The 18,012-nt window shown below is 37.2% G+C and overlaps 1 protein-coding gene across 8 annotated transcripts in view; it reads left to right on the top strand.

Moving 5' to 3' along the window:
* The window catches only part of LOC149285553 (teneurin-3-like), a 328,960-nt gene that overhangs the window by 20,175 nt on the left and 290,773 nt on the right, over nucleotides 1-18,012 (top strand). For 5 of the 8 annotated variants that reach the window (XM_089495196.1, XM_089495197.1, XM_089495199.1 and 2 more), the window contains exon 2: nucleotides 6,632-6,910. The exons of the other annotated variants lie outside the window; for them this stretch is intronic. In XM_089495196.1, coding sequence (XP_089351322.1) covers nucleotides 6,632-6,910 — 279 coding nt within the window. The remainder of the gene's footprint in view (nucleotides 1-6,631; nucleotides 6,911-18,012) is intronic. 8 annotated transcript variants of the gene reach the window in all.

The raw sequence follows: 18,012 nt of genomic DNA on the forward strand, positions 1-18,012 counted from the left end.
TGTGCTCGTTTAAGCAAGCATTAAATTGGCTGACTGGGAAGGTAAGCTCCTAGGATTCAAACTAATACTCAGATTGTGATTTAGAGATAGCAGACTGTCACTAAAGAAGATGACTTCTCCATGATGCTTAGTTATCTGAGAGCTGAGATAGAGTAGCAGAGACAATAACTTATTAGCAGATTGACTGAGATGGTCGAGGGAGCATTGATGATACAAAAAAAAGGACAATATCGGGTAAAATAAAGCTGACAAGCGACTAGGAGACTTTATAGCTCCCTTCCTTGATACCCATCTGCTGAACAGTGTTCAATGCTGGACTACAAGCAGAGGGTCTTACATTTTCATACATCGACTAGTCCCTTGGTCTTATTTACCTGATTCCAAATCACCTGGTTCCTAAATTGCCCTCTTTAACAATCAAAACCAGAAAGGTTACCCAGGAATTGGGACAATATTGGAAATCTGCAGTAGTCCTAAATGATCACCATGTTATGTGACTTAAAGCATTATATGGAGGTGGAACTTAACAGGACTCTACCGAAAGATGGCTGTTAATAGATGATTTAATTAATTTGATGACCCTAGACTGTGTTTGGACATGGATATGGGGAGATCAAAATCTGGACAAGATGGTTTTAATCTAGAAGATCTGAAATCCGGACCAACGTCTGTACTTATCACACAAAATAAAAACCAGCTAAAAAGTTGTTTTTAAATAATTTTTATATTTTCCATTAACTTGCATTTCTGAATCATTTATCAATGCATTTAGGGAAGAAAAAAAAATGTTAGGGAAGTTATAATGTTTTATGGTCAGATAAAGTACACTTTGGGTAATCTCCACGTCTAGATGAGCTTCTCCAGAAAGAAAACCTTTATTGTGATTCCAAAAAAAGCTTATAAACAATGAATTTTATATGAGCACAATGAAAGGAAATGTCTGGATGTTGGTTGTGTAAATGATAATTATCGTGAAGATGGGCCTTAGGTCAGCGTTGTAGGGCCTCCCGGGAGATAAACCGACATTTGGTTGATTTTATGCTTGTGGTCAATTCTGCTGACTGAGCATCTTGTATAAAGTAGGTGAGCTCATAAAAAGGAAATTGTGTCCACCTCCCCGCAGAGGGGAATACGCCAACGTATTTAGAAGCACAAGTCCGCTAAGTGAATGTTTGATGGATTTAAACATCAGGCACTAATGGGGAAAGAGCAAACAGTTGCAATAGATGTATCATGCTCATTCCAAGAAACTTGTTGATAAGTACTGTTTGATACAGTGTTAATCATAGACTTTTTAAAAAATGTTTGCGTTTCATTAATATAATCCATTTACGATGGTAAATCGAAATTCAGCCACTGAGGATATCAAAGCACTAAAGTAATTAACAGACAGCTTAAAACTGTTAGCGTTCAAAGTGCCTTTTGCTTTCCATCTCTGACAGAAAATGGCTTCTAATGACTAACTGAAATACTCAGGATTTTCACATCTCTTTAATACTGATTGTGACCCGGTGTAATTATGTAAAGGGGGCTGAACTGACATGTATTTCAATATCTTTTATTGAATTAGACAAATGTGCAAAGACAGCCGGTTGACACCTACTGCTAAACTGTTCAAGCAGACAAAAGGCTGGCTGAGCGTCATGGGAATTGCAGAAGCAGGAGGCCCTGTCCTGCCCAAAGCGCACTGTAGTTTCTACCCATATATAATTAATAAATTATGAATAATAAACACGGTATAAGCTTACTATAAAGCAGTTCCGGGCATAGTAGTCTAAATGATATGCTCTCTGTGAAGCATTCAGAATGTTAAATGGTGTGCCGTTGGGTCCTGGGCTAGTCTTAGGTTTTCAAATTAAAAGAATAAAGTGTTGAAGTTATTTTATCAGAAAGCATAAAGTTTCATGACAGGGGCATGGCTGATAATTCACCCAATAAACACACAGGAGGCCTGCTGGATTTTAATAGGTCACAGATTTATTTGCAACATACTTAACCCCTTCGCGACCTTTGCCGGTTCAGGACCGTCATGACAAGAAGGTCACTAAATGACCTTTGACGGTCCTGAACCGTCAAAAAGTTAAATAAGCTTAGAAAGTGATCAAGGATCACTTTCTTCGCTTAAACGGCCTTGCTGCAATGCCTCGATGTCGAGGCATTCAGCAAGGCCGAGATCGGCATCGGGGGCCATGTCTGGCCCCTCCCCGGGGCGTCAACAGCCGCCATACATTGTATGGCGGCGGACGCCCGTTTTAAAAGCGTTTAGGAGGCGATCAACGATCGCCTCCTAAACTTAAATGGTGTCGCTGGAATGCCTCGATCAGGAGGCATCCAGCGACACCAAACACTTACCTTTAGGTGGGCTGTGACCGCTCCGGAGAGCGGTCACAGCCGCAGCTGCCGGTGATCTTCGCCATCAAGTAAGATGGCCGCCGCTCTGTAAAAAAAACAAACAAGAAAAAGTTTGCTAGAGGGTCTCCAGACCCTCTAGAGAACTGGCTCCACTTGCTGGTTGAATACAGGTACTGCATTCAACCATGCAAGTCAATGGAGCCCAGCTTTCTAATCACTATGTGATTAGTAAAATATTCAAAAAAAAAATAAAAAAAAAAAAATGGAAAAAAAAAAAAGTGCTAACATTTAAAAATAATTATGCAGTGATGTCACTAGATGAACCATCCAGTACCAGCAAAATGTGTAAAAAAATATAAAAAAAGTATTAAAAAAATAAAAAAAATAAAAAAATAAAGTTTATTATTTTGAGCAAGTGCTAAAATTTCTCAAAAATCTCAAAGAGTTAAAATAAAAGCACTTCAAATACCCAAGGGGTGTCTAATATATAAAAAAAATGGCTGATGGGGTAAATTGGAGTGGCTTAGCTCACAGATAGGGCATAGGTACAGACTGACCAAAATGGAGAAAAAAAGCGCACTTCCCAAATGTGGCATTTTAAATCTGAAACAACCCGACAAACCCATGCATGTGGGGTATCGCTGTACTCAGGAGATGTTCCTGAACACACATTGGGGTGTTGTTTGATAGTGACATATACCAGAACCTGTATATCTATAACTAAAGTACAATTTGTGTGAAAAAAAAATAAAAAAAAATTACTATTACAAAGTTTGACAAAGTGTAGTTCTATAATTGGTGCATGGAAAGGGTTAAAATAACAGCATTCGGAATACCCTGGGGTGTCTAGTTTTCCAAAATATATGGTTTGAATGGGTTAAATTGAGTTAACCGGCTTCAAAGATATTCCAAAGAGGAGATGGAGGCAGAATGACCAAATGACCACCTGAATTACGCATGCCCCAAAAGTAGCCTTTTACCAGCCAAACAATCTGACAAACCCATGCATGTGGGGTATCGCTGCACTCAGGAGATGTTGCTGAACACATATTGGGGTGTTGTTTGACAGTGACATATACCAGAACCTGTATATCTGTAACTAAAGTACAATTTGTGTGGAAAAAAAAATAAAAAAAATTACTATTACAAAGTTTGACAAAGTGTAGTTGTATAATTGGTGCATGGAAAGGGTTAAAATAACAGCATTTGGAATACCCTGGGGTGTCTAGTTTTCAAAAATATATGGTTTAAATGGGTTAAATTGAGTTAACCGGCTTCAAAGATGTTCCAAAGAGGAGATGGAGGCAGACTGACCAGATTTGTTAAAAAAGATTTGGAAATCATAAAATGCTGCTTGTACTTATTGCCCTATAACGTACAAAAAACAGCAAAAAAACATAAAAACATTGGGTATCTCTAAACTCAGGACAAGTAGTAGAATCTATTTAGCTAGTTTTTTTACTTGCTTTTTTAGGTGAGTAAAAGATTTTTCAAATAAAAGTCATAAAATGTCTTTTTTTTCAATTTTTCACCATGTTTTTTTTATTTTTTTTATAGTAAATAAGATGATACGATCAAAATAATGGTATCTGAAGAAAGCCCATCTTGTCCTGAAAAAAACAACATATAACTTATGTGGGTACACTAAATGGGTGAGGAGAAAATTACACCTGAACACAAGCACCACAAAAGTGTCAAAACAGCCTCGGTCCCACAGGGTAGAAAACGAAAAATGAGCCCGGTCCTTAAGGGGTTAAATATAAACATGTACATAAAAATATGTAAACATAAACCCGTAAACATAGACTCAAGTTTACATGAACCCCAAATTAGCATCAGCTAATATCACAACTACTAAAGTGCATAACCGAAATCAAACTGAACGTCCTAGCTTACTACCATGTATGGTAGTGAAACCAATACATACTGAGCAGGGCCAGCACATGGGGAGTCCTCCATGTAGCCGTCTGGCTCAGGCCACTTGAGCTACCATACATGAGACAGCCAACTGGTGGCAGACCCTGGGGGACCCCCTGTCACACCTGAGAAGAACCAAAACCGAGCATAAATAACTATATATTTATCGTTAAATTAAGCTATCGTTATCTCGATTTTCTTGGATTACCATGCCCATCCCCAACAGGCCATAAGGACAGACACAGCCGCAAGATGACCACCACTACAAAACAACACAAGATACACCTATAGAGGGTTATTTTTAATAAATGTTGTAATGATCCACGATGTAATACAGATCACAAAAAGTCTGCATTGACATTTTGACGTTTAAAATAGATTTGTAATAGTGGAACCTATGCCTTTGGCCTCTATGTCCCAATAAACACTTGCAGAGATGCAGACACGGGTCCAAACGCAGCAAGAAGTGGCAAGAAGTAGTAAGTGGAACAACCCAGCCTCAGAGCCAAAAATAAAAAGTGGCGATGACATTCTTTGTTGCTTAACTATGTAAAACAAATATGGGCTTGTGAGATTTCCATTAAAACACACCATATATCAAAACGCAGCAGAAGATGGATTCTTCCCCCAATCTGATGTATTACCGTTTCGTCCCTAATACATTAACATGCAGTTTTCTTTGGCAAAAATAGATAACGTCTGCTGGCATTATGTTGTTTGATTAAAAGAATACAAATGAATAAGATGAATATCTGTTGAATCAACAGATTTCTCCATTTATTTCCTCTTTGTATATTTTATATGTAAAACACTTTCGGAAAGGTTTTGACGGATTATCTTGCGCACTAAAGCACAGCAGATTAACTCTCCTGCCATAACTTAAAAAAAAACCTGAAACTATTGGACACAAATTAATATTTCCTTTTAATTAAATGCTCTTTCAATTACTGTGCTACATAAGACATAAATTAACCATTTTAGTGTTAGATGGGCGTGCTTTGTCATTTAAAGGTCAAATTTACTTTTTTCTCATTAGCTATAGTTGAGTAACAGTATTACCTTATTTTTCTAGCTATAAAATCCTCATTGGTAAAATTAGAGAAGATAATAATCAGCTGGGAGTAGGTAGTGAAGTGGGCACTTCTAATAATGCTGTTCACCTGCCTGGAGAAAGAAGCTAGTAACCAGGAGCCCCGAGGAAGCAGCACTTCACCCGGAGACTCCAGGTTAAACCTAAAGAGTTCCCAAGTATGGTGATTAATGATGCAGATCCCTGGAAGCTAAAGCTTGAAATGGATAGTTTACATAATGATTGTTGCTTTAAAACATCAAATATTTTGTGTGGGGGGGTTCTTTTAACTAGAAATGAAAAATCTGTTGGGTTGGTTAATCTGTATTCACACTTATCATACATGTAATGCATGGTCTGTAGTGTGTAAGATGTATAAGTAAGTCATTGATTAGCTTCTGTAAGTTGCTTAAAAAAATAACATGTGATTTTTATATGTGTTCTATGAGAAATGGTCAGTGTGGTTAATCATAGACATGTGTTTATGCATAGGTATACATTTGTCCAAGATGGCCCCACTTAAAAGCTTTCAATCTATGATCTAAGGTCCTGAAAGCGTTATATATATGTCGGCCCATCTTTATATATGTTGGCCCAATAAACAGTGCTACCTTCAAATAAAGACTCCATCTTTCCATGGACCAATATGGCTATACAAAATATTTCCTTATACAAAATATCAGATACTAATTATCTTAAAATAAAAAGGCAACTCTTTATGTTGGTGAATAAATTATAAAAACTTTGGTTGAAGTTGTTATATCCACGATGTTCTCAGCGACCGGAATATAATTTACAACATTGTTACTCATTTTAAATATCGTCTACGTAGCAAAAAATGTTTTTATTATATTTTATTTTAGCAATTTTTTAATATTATTTTAAACGTATATATTATAATAATTTAAAACATGCGTCACTCTGCTGGCTGTTGAAAATGTATTTCAAGCAATAAAACACCATCCAGCTGAATGCTTTTAGAGGCCAGCAAATGCAATTCCTTTTCATGTATTGCATTGACCCTTCCTTACCTTTTTTTTTTAAACATTCTCGTGACACCTGAGAGCACTTTGTAAATGCTTTAAGCATTTAACACGGGGAAGAATACATCCTAGATCCTGCAAAGTGCTCAGGACAAAAGGATCTACTTGTCCGTAACATATGCATCTTACTCAAAATACCTAATGTGATGCCTGGCAATCCCATACAATTAAAAGTGTGTTTATTTTTCAGCCTGTCGGGGTAATGATGACTCACATGTATCATTTCTCTCTCTCGCTTTTCTCTTATCAGGACAAAATTTTACCCTACGGCAGTTAGGGATTTGTGAACCAGCTTCCCGGCGTGCACTCGCTTTTTGTGCAGACATGGGGCTCCCGCACAGAGGCTACTCCATCAATGCAGGTTCCGATGCCGAGACAGAAAATGAGGGCGTCATGTCCCCCGAACACGCAATGAGACTGTGGGGCAGGGGCGTGAAATCTGGGCGCAGCTCCTGCCTGTCAAGCCGTTCCAACTCAGCCCTGACACTAACCGACACTGAACATGAAAACAAGTCTGATAGCGAGCCTGGTAAGTTCCGCACAAACCCTCCAGTTACCGTCTTTAACAGATTTTTAAATAACTTTTGACGAAATCGTTTCATGTCTTTTAACTATGGGACAAGTTGAAGTGAAACACATTGCTCTGACATTTTTTGATTCTATAAAAAGGTGGTATTATTGTACAATCTATTCACTAGTCATCATGCCAGCAGGAACACTGTGATGGAGCCTTTTTTTTTTTTAGATCAGGAAGCTTTCTTTTTTTTTGAATTTTACTGCTGGGAGCAAAATGTTAAAATCCTTTAAATTTCGGAATTTGTACCCACTGATATCAGGCTAACGAAAAGCAATAGGCCATATTTTATTTTATTAAAACCATTGCAAACCCATTATCTCAATATTTAGAGGTTCCATTGATGCCGTTGGATACTGCTGATATGTGATTTAGAAGATAAATAGAACAAAAATGATCGCCAAGTGTGATTTTAGGATTCTAGACCAGAGATTGATGGGGAACTAGTTTATAAAGTATAACACCCCAAAGCCATATAAGCAGTGGTGTATTTTATAGGGGTTGATGGGCTAGGACAGCACCCCAAGAAACCCTCAGGACCTATTTACAGGTGGCTCTCCCTATCCCGGTGCTCCACCTCAAAAGGATGCCTGGTGGAAGAGATATTATAGGAGAGATACCTCTGTACATGCAGCCATAGGCCTAATCCTAGCCATCCTATCCCAGAATTCACCACTCCAAGTAAGTGGCCCTCAAGTGGCTGCATTTAAAGGTTTAACCCTGCCTTAGAGTCCAGCAAAAGGTGAAGTGTCTGCGTGAGTATGTGTGGAATTATGTTCTGGGACATAAAAACAATAGATTTGTACTCAAGAGGAGCAGGTACCTCAGAAAGGGTCCGGATCTCTATAAGAGGACTGCAAAAGCCTCTGAGCTAAAGCATAATAAATGAACCACTTAGAAGGCAGCAATGGAATGAGGATGAGAAAGCTCTCTCACGCCAAATAAATATTTATACCATTAATGCTGGATCTGTATCCTTTCTTAAAATGTTTTATATTAAAAGAAAAACATTACTTAAACTTCAAGGTAGAAAAGTTCAAGCACTCAAAATGTTCCATATAGCTGTATAGACTTGAGGGGTGGTAGCACCAGACTTTCACAAGAGGAACTTAAAATACATCCCGTATTTTCATCCAGCCATGGAAAAAAATGTATTTAAAAAAAGATGATTTGATGAGTTTTTTAAAGGAACTCTGAACCCTTTTAGTGCAAATTTCAACACGTTTTCAATATCATTGCTAGACATTTCTACTGTCTGGCATTTAAAGGGTTTAACATATCTAGAGATTTAAATGGAGCAAAATTAAATACATTCTGAAGTAACACAAAGCTCACTTATAAGCCGGACAGCAAAAGGACTACGCTGCCGTCGGTGCATCCGAATTTGTTATATTCCAATGCACTGCAGTTCCTAAATTGATTTTAATGTTTTTCTCTTTACATATTCTAGGCTGGTTATAATTTATAACTGGATTTATGTCTTTTGGTGGTCGTTCAGGCCTAACCGAGACAAAGGCAGACTGGAAATTGCAACAGGTGTTTAAGGGGCCCTTAGCAAATGATTTAGGGAAACCCATCTAAAACCCACACAAACTAATAAATACAGTATTTATTAACACAAATTTGTGTCTGAATCATATGGAAGTTTTTTAAGCGGCCCAGAATGTGAATAGAAATTCTTTCCAGCATGCATTAACCTTTAATGCACCCTGCGTGTCCTATATGAATATTAGTAATTGCAGAAGTTTTAAGGGTTAAATGTAAAGACTAATTCTATTGCAAAGCAATTAATATAGATCCACCAGCAGGACCATTGCATGTGTTTCTAAAGTGATAGCCCTACATATCAGTCTAAATCATAATTGCTTTTTATGCCTAAAATTGTTCTTTATAATTTTTATAATCTACTAGAGGGATGCAATATCGGCCATTTTTACCTGGATACATCTAATTTTTAGATTGCTGACTACTACCTGTGAAGTGCTTACCTGTACTATAATATATATATATATATATATATATATATATATATGTTAAGAAAATATTAGATTTTTGTCTGTGAGTTTATACATCACACATACTTCAAGGTAGCAGCATGTAAACCTTAGATGAGTCCATCTAAGTCAGCTCATGTACAAAGATCCCAGGAGCGGTGCGGTGCTATTGAACTCGAAAGCTTGTAACAAATAAGTTGTTTTCTTTTTCGTATGGTAATTTTTTCCTGGCACTTCAAGCAGAACATTAATAATGATCAGACCACACATTAAAGAACAAAAGGTAACATTCTGTGGATTGACCATTACTTGTCAATGAATGGCATATTGTATGCTGGGCATGCATTTCATCGAATTCTCAGCCTCATTATAATCAGTTTATTAAACCAGACAAGAGGTCTTCTGCTTTTAGACCCAGCAAGCTCCTTGTTCCTTAGATGCTGAATGCCTTGGTAGCTAATACTTCATGGATGTCCAATAGCAAACTAACATCATCACCATCCCAGTAACCCATGGGAACTAAGAGATTTAGCGAATAATTTTAAATTCCTGCTGCTAACCTGAAAACTGTGTAACAGAACTGGCAAGAATCTCAGGAACCAGGAGGTCTCTCTAACAAATAATACCACAATTCACTGCATGCCCAGGTGTGAGTGCTCTCAAAAAAAGAAGTGGTAATAAGAATTACGGATTTAAGTTCCCTCTTTGTAAAGAATCCTAAATTCCCTTTCTCAGCCGCCTCTTAAAGGAATTTCAAGTGGCAAAGGGTCTTATTTGTAAGTACCCCATCAATTATAGTTGGGGTATTGCTCCCATTGTGATAGGAAACGTTTTCCAAGCTAATCCAGGAACAGTTCAATGAAGAACTGTGCTATACTTCAAAAGTGGAAGTGAAAGAATAGAATCTCTATTGGGGGAGACTTAAAATGCTATGAGAATTAGAAGGATTTTGTTTGTCTGTTGTTTTCAAAGTTCCTTTTGTGGAGAACAGGGTGGGCCAGAGGGGGGGAAATTGCGCATGTCACCTGTTTTTATCTGTGGAGGTTTAAAAGCAAGTAGTGCTAAAGTTTATCCCTAGGGCCTGTTTGCAATCAAAGATGTCTTTCTACGCTCCTCTTGAAGACATCTCAAAGAAGTTGCAAAATCCTAGGATGGATGAGCGAGCATACAGAATAGTTTATTAACAGGGCTCAAGTGATTGAAGAACAAATTTGATCATGCTTTAAACTTTCTAGCTGATGAGAGCAATTGAAATCACAGTAAAGGGAGGAGTGTGGCCTTTGATGTTCATTGGGGAAATGGATTATGGTGCAATTAAAATCCACAGAAGTACTTTCTTACATCTAAACAGAAGACTTTACATGTCATAGGGAAACATCCTCATTTATTGCTAGATCAGTACTTAGATGTGCTAAAGGATTCAAAAACAAGGTGTGATAATACATACGAGGGACACATTTTAGTAAAATAGCCAGTAAATAATCGCAATCTGGAAAATATGATTGTTTTGTCCATTTAATGGGACATTGAAAAAAGTATATATTTGTTTTAAATCTTGTCTGGCATAGGTTAAGGTAGTGATAGTAAAAAGCTTTTTTTTCCAAGTACTATTTCTTACATTTCAATTATAATCTTAATGTCCAAGATTTCTTCTGAGGAGTTTATAATGACGCACCACGGAAAGAATGGTTGTCTCTACAGAATGAAGCCAGATACATCTTTTTGGCTTGGATGAAAAAATTAATTCATCTTTTTTAATGTAAGGTATTACTCACACAGTACCTCCAAGTCCAAGAGATGTGTTCTGTGTACTGAAGATGAAATGTACCAGTTATGTGCACTGAATGTTCATTAAATTATCATCAGGACTAAGCAATTAAAAGGACCAATTTGGTAGCTATTATGTACATTATTATTTCTACAAAGTCTCCATAAGGAACATTCTGCCACAATTTTTCAGGACTTTCTTTTTTTCATACAACTTAAAGGATCTGGTGGAAGTACGATTAGAAATAAACTCATTTGGTCCAAGTTATAAAAATAATGTAGACAAATATTTGTACCTACACTTAGTATCGCTGACGTTATTTGAAGGGTATTTTTTATTAAAATAAATTGGCTGTGGAGACTTATAAGGCAGTTGATTATGGTAAATAGTTTGATATTTAAAGCAGTAAAAGAAGTTTCTTTTGAAATATTACTATTAGAATGAATATGGTTTCTCTGATGTTTGGTAGCCCTCTCTATAGGTCTGTCATGGATTTTGGTAATTTTTTAAACACACTGAGCTGCTCACTTTTCAAGCCTCAATGAAATTAACAGCGTCGCTTCATAAATGGTTACTTGACTTTAATAAATGCAAGATAGTTCACTAATTTATTTTTCATTATTGTCACTGGCCATAAACAAACCCTGAACGTTCTGAAATATGCACTGCGACCCTACTGTGTCCCTTACCAAAAAATACTGCAGTTTTTTGGACATGAAAAAACTGCAATACTGCACTTTTACTGCAGTATTATTGCACATTTACTGCAGTTTTACTGCATTTGTACTTCACTGTACTGCAGTTGTACTGCAGTTATTTTTGTACGGAAGTACAAATGCAATAAAGCTGCAGTACATTGAAGTAAAACTGTAGGTTTGCAATATAAAAAAAAAAAAGTGCAGTAAAAGTGCAGTATTGCAGTTTTTTCATGTCCAAAAAACTGCAGTATTACTTCAGAAAAAACTGCAGTAATTTTTCGTAAGGGATATGCCCATATATATTATATATATTATATATTATATATATATATATATATAAAAAGGCTGTGGGATCACTTTGCCACGGCAGCTGGACTGCATTAAAAGTGCTGATGTTCCGGATCTGCATACCAATTTATAAATAATTAAAGGAAGCCATAAACTGCAACATAATGTTAAGCCGTGTGATTTTATTGTTTGATACCACTTTCTGCAATATAAGCTGTACGCCCTTCTAATCGAATTCTAATTATGTAACACGTTTAAGTCTTACTATCCTGGCCCCATCATTATAGTTCTAAATTCTAAAGGGTTACTAGCTTCCTGCTGACCAATCCAATATAACACCTGAATAGCAATTAAAAAGGTTTCTAGACAATTCTGAGACCTCTGATGAGTCTGGTTGATCTAGGAGCCCTGCTTGCTGATCACTGTGAGCCAACACCATCTATCTGTCCGAAGGGGTTAAAGTGCACATGATGGCTAGGGTGTCCCTTTAAGCATGTTCTGGGTTTTTTTGCATGGAAGAGCTGCCACCTTGTTGCTACATTTGTAATGTCTGCTCTCACTCCATAAGAGGAACCATAAACTATAAACAATCTTTGTGCTCATCGATAATGTACAATCTGCCAAATCCATGCAGATAGACACCAGGAAGCAGATTACTTCCTACTTGGGCTGACAGAAGAATTCTGATACAGTCTTTGCCAAGAGAAGACAAGTAAAATCTGCATGACATGTCTGAACATTCTTGAAAAGAAGATATATTTCTTGGATGAGGTGTCTCTACAGAATATTAAAATAAAACAATCCGAAAATCCCAGAGGTTAAAAATGCTGCACGCTGGAGCAGACAGTAAGAGAAGGGAATCCCTTTTATCTTTTTCTCAAACTGTCTACAGCGTAAGCACCAGACGGCCAGAGACAAAAGGAGGAAAACACAAGTGCTTTTCCATATCAGAGTTAAGTGCATTATGTGTAGCGGAGAGTGATCAGAGTAGGTGTAAGTGCATTTAGTGTGGCAGAGAGGCTAATGTAATTGTTGGTCTCGGTGGGGAGGTTACGGAAAAGTTTGCAAAGATGGGCCTTGAATCAAGATTTGAAAATAAGAGAAAGGTGATGTCTGGAATGGATAACAGAGAACATAGAGCTTGAGGCAAGGCAAGAAAATGCATCGGCTACCAGGAGCAGATGAAGCAAACAAGAAGGCAAGTGAATAAATAAGCACACTGTTAAGAAAACACACCTTAATGCCCTTGTGTATCCTGCACTGGGCTTGACAAAAGGAATAGTTTGATGTATAACTGACAACAGCCCTGAAGTTGCTAGAGCAGTCCTAGCAATAGGGCTGATGTGGCAGCTCTTGGCATTTCTGGCAAATGAGGTCACTGGCAGCTTGGTGTCTAACGACACAGGTTCCAGCGTTATCATTTGGGTCAAGGGATGCTATATGTTCGCTGGCTGGTGTTGGCTGCAAGCTGCAGTGTATTTCTCCAGGTACTGTTCTTGATTTTCCCAGGATTAGGCTTTATCTTAACTTTCTACTCCAGGACACTGGGAGGCATGGTTTTTTGTCTAATAATATTGGTGCAATGACTGCAAGTGTGATAATAGTGATTCCAGTGGAGTCAATGTTGGTGAATATATGTAGGGTAGACATGAGAACTGAATATGTTTTTGCCAAATTGCTTTTTGGCTACATCACTGGGTAATATGGCCAATTTTGCCCCCTAGCCCCAAAGTTGCCACATACTTTTCTTATATGTTTACTGTATACGCACATTTCCGTCCCTCGGTCTCCAAGCCAGTTTCTTCTTTCTCCGGGCAGGGGAGTGGTGTGTGGCCATAGCTACTCCTGAATGGCCTGTACCTTGTCTACTTTATCCTACCCCAACATGTGGCTAGGGCCAACCCCACAAAGCCACTCCGCAGAAGACAGAGAGCTCCATGTAGCCTACGCTGGGAGGTTCCTATCTCCTGATTTCTACAAAGTGTGTTTAAGATACATTCCCTATTCTACGATGCATGGAATGGCGTTACTGATATCCGCTGAATCACATAAGTTAAATTTACACAAAGCTAATGGACATTAAGGGAAAAGAAAGAGTAAATTTAATTCACTCTTCCTTCAACCTGACCGCCAGACATACATCAAAATGAGATTTTCCAGATATATTTTCCCTTTGAAGAGAAAAGGGAATCCACGATGCAAAAATATGAAAGAATTATTTATTAGTATTATCATTTTTATCTATGTGACACCATTTTCTACAGCACTGTATATTTGCGGAATAATAAATACGCATATTATGGCATAAAGATGTAGACCAATACAAATGGTGATGAGGGCTGTGCTGGTGAGAGCTTTCAATGTTTACAGTGTTATGCTGTGTTATGAGCTTGCAAATTGATAAGCTTCCCTAGATGGCCAGAAATATATTAAATAAATTGCATGATGTTGGCAGAGCGCCATTTTCTTTCTTCCCCTACAGAGTAAACCAGACACTACTCTTATAAATATATATATGTAAAGAAATAGATGTATGGTTGTTAGTATATTCACCAGGCAGGATGCTCCTGAAAATGCAAGATCCTGTAAAGCGAGCTCACAAGGATTTGGAGAAGAGATTTGTATAATGTTTTCCTAGCGCACTGTGTTGTTTTTCAAGTTGCAGTAACATATGGATGTGTTCGTTTTACCCTGCAGACTGAGATTAGCTCTTTATACACAAAAATAATGAATCGATTATTAGAGAAGAAAATCATTAAAGAGGATATCTGGTCAGATAGTTTGGCTTTACGTGAACTTCCGCAAATCACTCTTCTATAGCAAGTTACTGACAGTTTTATACGTTTGTAGATGCTTGTTTTTTTCTTTGTTCTTCAGAATACGATAAACAGATCTATATTAGGAAGGGTGCAAGCCCTGCCCTCAGAGTTTAAATAATTTGCCAAACTTACATTGATACCTTTTCTTTATAACTACGCATTACTAGTGAGCATTGTTATCTGTTACGTTAATCAGATATGGACTCCAAAAAGTTTTTCTAGCCACTTAGGTGATATTATACCTGTTCTGCGCTTCTGAAACATTATACTAAGTACTGTTGAATGTCAACATCCTTCCCAAAAATCGTTCTTTAATAACTGAAAATGTTGTATTATCCAGAATTTTTGTCAGGAACACTTAATTGTCACATGATGCAAAAGCAGGAACTGATGGATCTTTGAAACGGGAAAAAAGCTTATGTGTTTTTTATGTGATTAAACCTTCAGAGGGGAGATTAAAATGACGGATCAATTTAAGCTTTGTTGCTTAACATCCTATAGGGTCTAAGTATAACAGTACCTTTAATTTTACTAAGCAGTCTGTGATTATGCGTAATATTAATCAACTTAAATATTTCATAAACATTCAGTCTCCTAGTTAAATATATTCCTTGCATATGTCTTGCAGAAGTTAGACTATAATTAGCATGTGTATTCTTCATGATGGAACATTATCCCTTACATTTTAATATATATATATATTTTTAAGACAAGTTTAAACATTGCTGAATCGCAAATCACAATTTCTGATTTTAATGGTATATGATATAAAAAATGTTTTACCTAATATGGAGGTTTTGCCACATGTACGATGTGGTTGGGACAAGTACAATAATCTAAATTACCAAGTCTGAACTGAAACCACTTATGTGGTTAGAATCCTCCTTCTGTTTATAGAGTTCAGATTTAACATGAGTGCAGGTTTGGCTGACATATGCTGCCAATTTGCAATGCATCTGCTGCCGGAAAGCCACTGCCTCGTAATATATACAGTACTTTGTTTATTTTCTGAGAAATCACGGATCTTGAGAATGACACGCAAATATATTTAGTAAGAAAATGAACTTTTTACAAAACAAAATGTCAGCCAAAACCACAATATGCAAGCCAAAGCAAAAATGCTCATTTACATTCAACGGACGGGTATCACTAACTGAATCGAAATGGCTTGTTCTGGATTTCGGCAATAAAAAAAAAAGATGGATAATCCGCCGTGACACTGTACATTTAGATCATTTAGAAGTTACTGAAGTGTTACAGTTTTAAAGACAAAAAAACATTCCAAAGCTATAAACATTTTCCAAAATCTGTGCCAAGGTGAAGGTATTAAAAGAAAATTACATGTTAAAAGAACATAAAATGCACTTTGAGATGAAAATAATCACATTTTGCAAGAGAAAACCCTAACCCTATGGCTTGTTCTGTTGGATTTTGTTTTTCAACTCCACCATACAGCACTTCTTGTTTGGTTACTATGCGAGGATCCTCGCTGATTAGAAAATTATAAGGTCTTCTGAAACTCTCCAGTCTGTCATTTTGCCATGAAGAGTCATCACGTTGACCTAACGGGATGTCTATCAGACATTAATCTGATAGATGCTGTGGTTTATATATAGCTGCTGGGACTATCGTACTGATATAGCTTAGTACGTATGAATAATTGTGTTTGAATGTTGGGTAACAAGGTTAAACCATACTTACTACAATGACTTGATTTGAAATGGTCACATCACAGTACTTCTTGTCTATAGGATATCCACATAATATACACTGCTTGTTTCATCACTGACAAGAGAATGATGCAAATGGATTGCAATACCCGGCCATGGACATAGATGATGGCTTTGAGACATAACTTGTGACGGAGACCTGTACTTTGACTGAGTAACTCCACCATACAGATCTTCCTTGCCGCTGACAGCTCAACTGCTCAAGGAATTAACTCTTTGTGTTCACTCAATCACTAGTCGAGACATGATCCGTCGAGACACGATCCGTCAGCAGGACCCCGGTTCTAAGGATGGATAATAAAACCAGGTTTCCCTCCATAGCAACCTCTGATTGTGACCCACCACAAGCCCAGTATGACCCCAAACGAGCAATGTGGCAGGGCAACAAATGTCCTTAGCCACTCCGTTCCAAATGTCGGCAGGCATCGCCGTGGTTCCTAGCCACCACATAGTTCGCTGGAAGAGGGGACTGGGCAGGCAGGCAAGGGGTCTCCCCATCAATCTGTCATGACCCCCCTCCCAAACTCAAACCTACCCCCATGTGTATTCAGCCTCAGGGGGTTACTGTGACATAACTCACAAAACATTGGTAACAGTAACCTGCCAGCACAATGCTTCCGGCATACGCTTTAGATGGATATTTGATGACAACATATTCCTGTATAAAATCACCCATATAATAAATATCGAGTGGGGGAAGTATATACTACTAATAATATATATAATAATATATATAAGGAATTTGATGACTAGTATACAGTGTTGAGGAGATTCATAGTGTATGTACTTAAACTCCCTGTTTATAACCTAGAATAAGTGACATGGAACGGGAGATCTGGCCCATTATATCATCAGACTGAAGACCATCTTTTTCCCCTTATTGGAAAAGTGGAGTAAAACAATAATCTGAGTGTTATAATTTTGTGATTGTGATTAATATAGGAACTTTCACACCTAGAATTTAACAAACTAAAAAGTATTAAGTTCTAGAATCATGGGCAGATAAGTGTCCTTTGACTTATCTAGCCTGCCTATATCTATACATACTTTGAGACCTCTAAACTTACATGTGACCTGGCTTGCATTTTGTTCAGGATGACCTTATGTCTATCCCCTGCAGGTTTAAATAACCTGATTATATAAACCTCCACTGTTTCTGGAAGGCTATTCCACATGTCCACCAGCCTCATATCTTTCTGAAATCCAAATCACAGACATATATTTTTAATATTAAACAGCATTTAAAATGATTCAAAGGTGCTAATACACGTCTGTCCCCTCCCATAAATTAATAATTTTTTCGACTTACTTATTTTATTGTTTGTTCTTTACCCTTTCCGAGTGTTTACATCAAATTTTATGTGCATATTTTCCTAATGTATACTTATACAGTTAGCATATTATTATTTTTGCAAACATACAATAATATACTAATATGGATCTTGTTGTTAATGCAAGCTAAATGTTTATTGCTGATTGCTCAACATTTATTGCTTTATGCCGGTGTATGATGCAGATGAAATGTTCTCTTAGTTATTGGCAGTGAAATCCTTTTAATTCAAATGAACTTAGTATATTTTGGGGTACATTTCTTATATATATCACATGGGAGATTTTTTTATTTATACTAAATGATGAGTTACGTATAAGAATAGAACCTCATACGAAAATCTTTGTTATGAAACATTTAAATGCATTTTCTCCATGTGTTTTTTTTAATACCCCGGTTTAGTGCAATTGTTTCAGACACATACCCCAAG

The sequence above is a fragment of the Sceloporus occidentalis genome, unplaced genomic scaffold, assembly GCF_023333645.1.
Source record: "Sceloporus occidentalis isolate IW3139 unplaced genomic scaffold, rSceOcc1.0.p SCAF_77, whole genome shotgun sequence".
Taxonomy (NCBI): Eukaryota; Metazoa; Chordata; class Lepidosauria; order Squamata; family Phrynosomatidae; genus Sceloporus; species Sceloporus occidentalis.